The sequence below is a fragment of the Syzygium oleosum genome, unplaced genomic scaffold, assembly GCF_021117445.2.
Source record: "Syzygium oleosum isolate NSW1041296 unplaced genomic scaffold, Sole_v2.1 Sole_v2.14, whole genome shotgun sequence".
In the NCBI taxonomy this organism is placed as follows: domain Eukaryota; kingdom Viridiplantae; phylum Streptophyta; class Magnoliopsida; order Myrtales; family Myrtaceae; genus Syzygium; species Syzygium oleosum.
This window is the reverse complement of record NW_026607498.1, coordinates 4,548,112-4,551,228: the sequence shown is the minus strand read 5'-3', so window position 1 is coordinate 4,551,228 and position 3,117 is coordinate 4,548,112. Positions and strand designations below refer to the sequence as shown.

Below are 3,117 nucleotides of genomic sequence, written 5' to 3'. Positions count from 1 at the left end.
TTCAATCTATTGACTTAGATTTCTTTAAATCGTCGAATATTATCCTTCATTGTCGGAGTCATCGATTCGTGGTGGTTTGACCAAAACTCGTTCAATCGAGGCATCTGATAATTATCAAAACTATTCTTGATATTAACAGTTGGTCTATCGAATTAGAGTACACTATCTTTTAACTTCATGATCATGAATAAACTGTTGTTTGCGCAACTATATTGGATTTAAGCCAAGGAGAAGAAACCCCAATATGCCAATACTGAAAATGAGAAACATGTAGTCAGAAAAAAACGGGTGAAAATCACCATAAAAGTACAATCTCGAAAGAATAACAAATTATAATCATAAAAGAATGACAACTTGATCACTTGATGACATCAGAAATCTTTAATTAACGAATGGGACATATATAAGAAAGAATTTTTTGCTGCTGCATATGATATAACACTGGTGTTCCTTGTGGACCGCCTTGTACTCTTGTAAGGCTTGCATTCCACCCCTGATTTTTCCATCTTTAAAGAGCTTAAAGGCCGGTTGTGTACGGCACGCCGGTGGAAGGCAACCAAGAGCCGCCGGCAATGAAGCTCCCAACAGTGAACTTAGAAGCCTCGGTCGCGCTTGTGATGACATGGTAACCCACCCATGTGACCCTATTAGCAGTTGATGACCCGGGGCCGGTGTTCATATACTCTCCATAGTACAGAGTGTCGAGGGCAAAGTCGCCATCCCACTCCATCCAACCGGCCGAGTTAATCAAGCTATCAAGATAAGTCATCATGAAAATTGTCCTGGAATATTCTTGCCATGGCCTACCAAGGTATGTCTTCACGGAGCTTTGAACCGACTTTAGGTCTGAAGCTGCAGTGACCTTGCAATTGTGGATGGAGATGCCGGTGTTCTGGTTCGGGTCGGTTCGGCCCTGTGCAGTCACTGTGTTGACCTTGTTAGGAGGGTTTCTGGCATATATGTTGCAGTTCTGGAAAACAACAGCTGCATTCCCAAAGATGAAGTCGACAGTGCCATAGATGTCACACTCTCTGTAGAATTGACGCTCTGAATGAACATAGAGAGTGTCTTGGTAACCCTCAAAGCCACATCTATAGAACACCGAGAGATCAGAGCCAGAGCGCAAAGCTACAGCTTGGTGATTTGCTGCACCAGCGGTGTTGCGGAAAGTGATATCTTGTGCGATGAATCCATCACCAACGACGGCTGAAATTCGAGATGAGAAAGATTATTAGAAATACAATCTATATAGACGGGCCACAAGCCAATTAGAATTTGTGGATGGAGTGTGGTCTTGCATATTATAGACATGATAGAAGGTCGTGGATGTTGTCTATTTCGTGAAGACATGCGAAACTATGTATATTCATAGCCAATGTTTGACCTGATTAATGTCAAAAAGTATGATTGAATCATAGGCTTAGTTTTGCACAGCTGTCAAAATCCTAATTCGTCCGCAATATGTATTTTATATGTAACCATACCCTCTTATTTTGTAATTTTCTTTGCACTGTTCCAACTATCTTATTCTCATGAAAATTGACACATGCAGGCTTAACTAGCTCATACGTACTTGGCTAAATTTCGAATTAAGAGGTCTTTAGTTCGTTAAATAATCAATCTTGTTTTTATATTAGGCTATTCAAGTGTTCTTCTATCAAAACAGCGCACAACAAGATACTCTAAAGAGCTTAAGTCCATCGGATATGTTTCCTAATAAGTTTATATGTAGAGAACTCTTTTTAGTTTCGGTGTTCATTGTGAATAATCATAAGTAGTTCAAATGATATTGACTTACCGACAGTCGCCGAATTGAAGGTGGTAGAGCCTCCACCAACGCTTTTGCTTCCAGTGACTATGGTCTTCCCAATGCCATCACCGACGAACATAATGTTCTCCAATTTTGATCCGACTTCAACGTTCTCATTATAAGTACCGGTCTTTATATAGATTGTGTACCTTGCAGTGCCAGACCGCTTTGATGCCACATTTATGGCTTCACTGATCGTCTTGTAGTCCCCTGAACCGTCTTGAGCCACCACAATATTGGCCTTAGACACTGCGGACGAAGATTGCAAGAGCTTTCGGTCGCCGGGCCTCACCCAAGTGGGAAATTTCTTCGTGTAGTTGGGCATAGTGTAGGGTGCATAGTTGAGGGCCAAAGTGTTGCTTATCAACAGGGAAACATTATTTGACATCAAAGGCAATACATTGTTAGAGATGCCTAGTTCAACAAACCCAGCTCGGCATGTCTCGAGATTGGTCAAGGCCGTGCTGAGCCACGTTTGTGCCTCATCCTGGGTGCACTCGTGGACGATGGTTCTATTCAAACGAAGAACAGTGTGCTCATACAGCTGGAGGCAGTCGGCCCAAGCAGCCTTCTCACGCTCGTTACTGCACTTTGACCCCAATGAATGCGTGTGGTCGTGGGCTAGTTGAGCTCTGTCGAGAGCCAATTGCATCGAGACCTTGAGGAAATCGGATTTTTGCTTGATGGGAGCTTGCTTGGGGTCGTGGGTCAAGAAGTACTCACAAGGTTGTGGATAAGGCATTTTGCCGCACCAAGATTTTACATCGCTAGAGGAATAGCCAGAAATGGTTTGAGAGAGCAATAGAGGCAAGAAGAGAAGGATCATGAACTTTTGATGAAAAGCCATTTTGGTTTTTTTTGTTGCTGATGGTATTCGACGCACCGAAGCAATGAGGTGTTTGGAGATTGTGATAAAACTCTGAGTTTGGTGATTGAATGCCTTCAATCGTGCTCCTTTATATAGACGACAGATGTAGCCCACCAATGTGCTTGCATGCACCATGCAACTTCGCTTTTCGCCACGAGATTATTCTCGCTTTGGGCTCTCCTTTCGCTCTTATACCAATCAACATTCAAAAAACAACAAATTGGTCAATTTTGAACGAGAACGAGAAAAAAAGACAAAGATACACTGGTCAACCATCAAATCTCTCGGCTACCCTTAGTTTGGGTTAGGGTTTGAAAGAATGTGTATCTTTGACTTTTCTTGTGGGGTTGACACCTGCGCTATACAAATCAAAAAGTAAAAATCATCACAACGCGTGAGCAAATTGTTCGCAATCCATGCCTCTTAGTGGAATATTATT

General features: G+C 42.3%; 1 protein-coding gene across 1 annotated transcript; it reads right to left on the bottom strand.

Annotated features, from left to right (window-relative positions):
* Nucleotides 1-314: 314 nt before the first annotated feature.
* On the bottom strand, nucleotides 315-2,756 carry LOC115689206 (pectinesterase 2-like). The gene is made up of 2 exons (XM_030615199.2): nucleotides 1,799-2,756; nucleotides 315-1,206 (listed from the first exon to the last, which is right to left on the bottom strand). Exons 1-2 carry the CDS (start codon nucleotides 2,655-2,657, stop codon nucleotides 518-520), a joined length of 1,548 nt encoding a protein of 515 aa, XP_030471059.2. The 5' UTR covers nucleotides 2,658-2,756; the 3' UTR covers nucleotides 315-517.
* Between the last annotated feature and the right edge of the window lie 361 nt (nucleotides 2,757-3,117).

Bases quoted from the DNA above. Each gene is read 5' to 3' on its own strand.
- LOC115689206 (XM_030615199.2), bottom strand. From the start codon at position 2,657: ATGGCTTTTCATCAAAAGTTCATGATCCTTCTCTTCTTGCCTCTATTG. The intron at 1,207-1,798 runs GTAAGTCAATAT...CTCGAATTTCAG, and splicing joins CTTCAATTCGGCGACTGTCG to CCGTCGTTGGTGATGGATTC.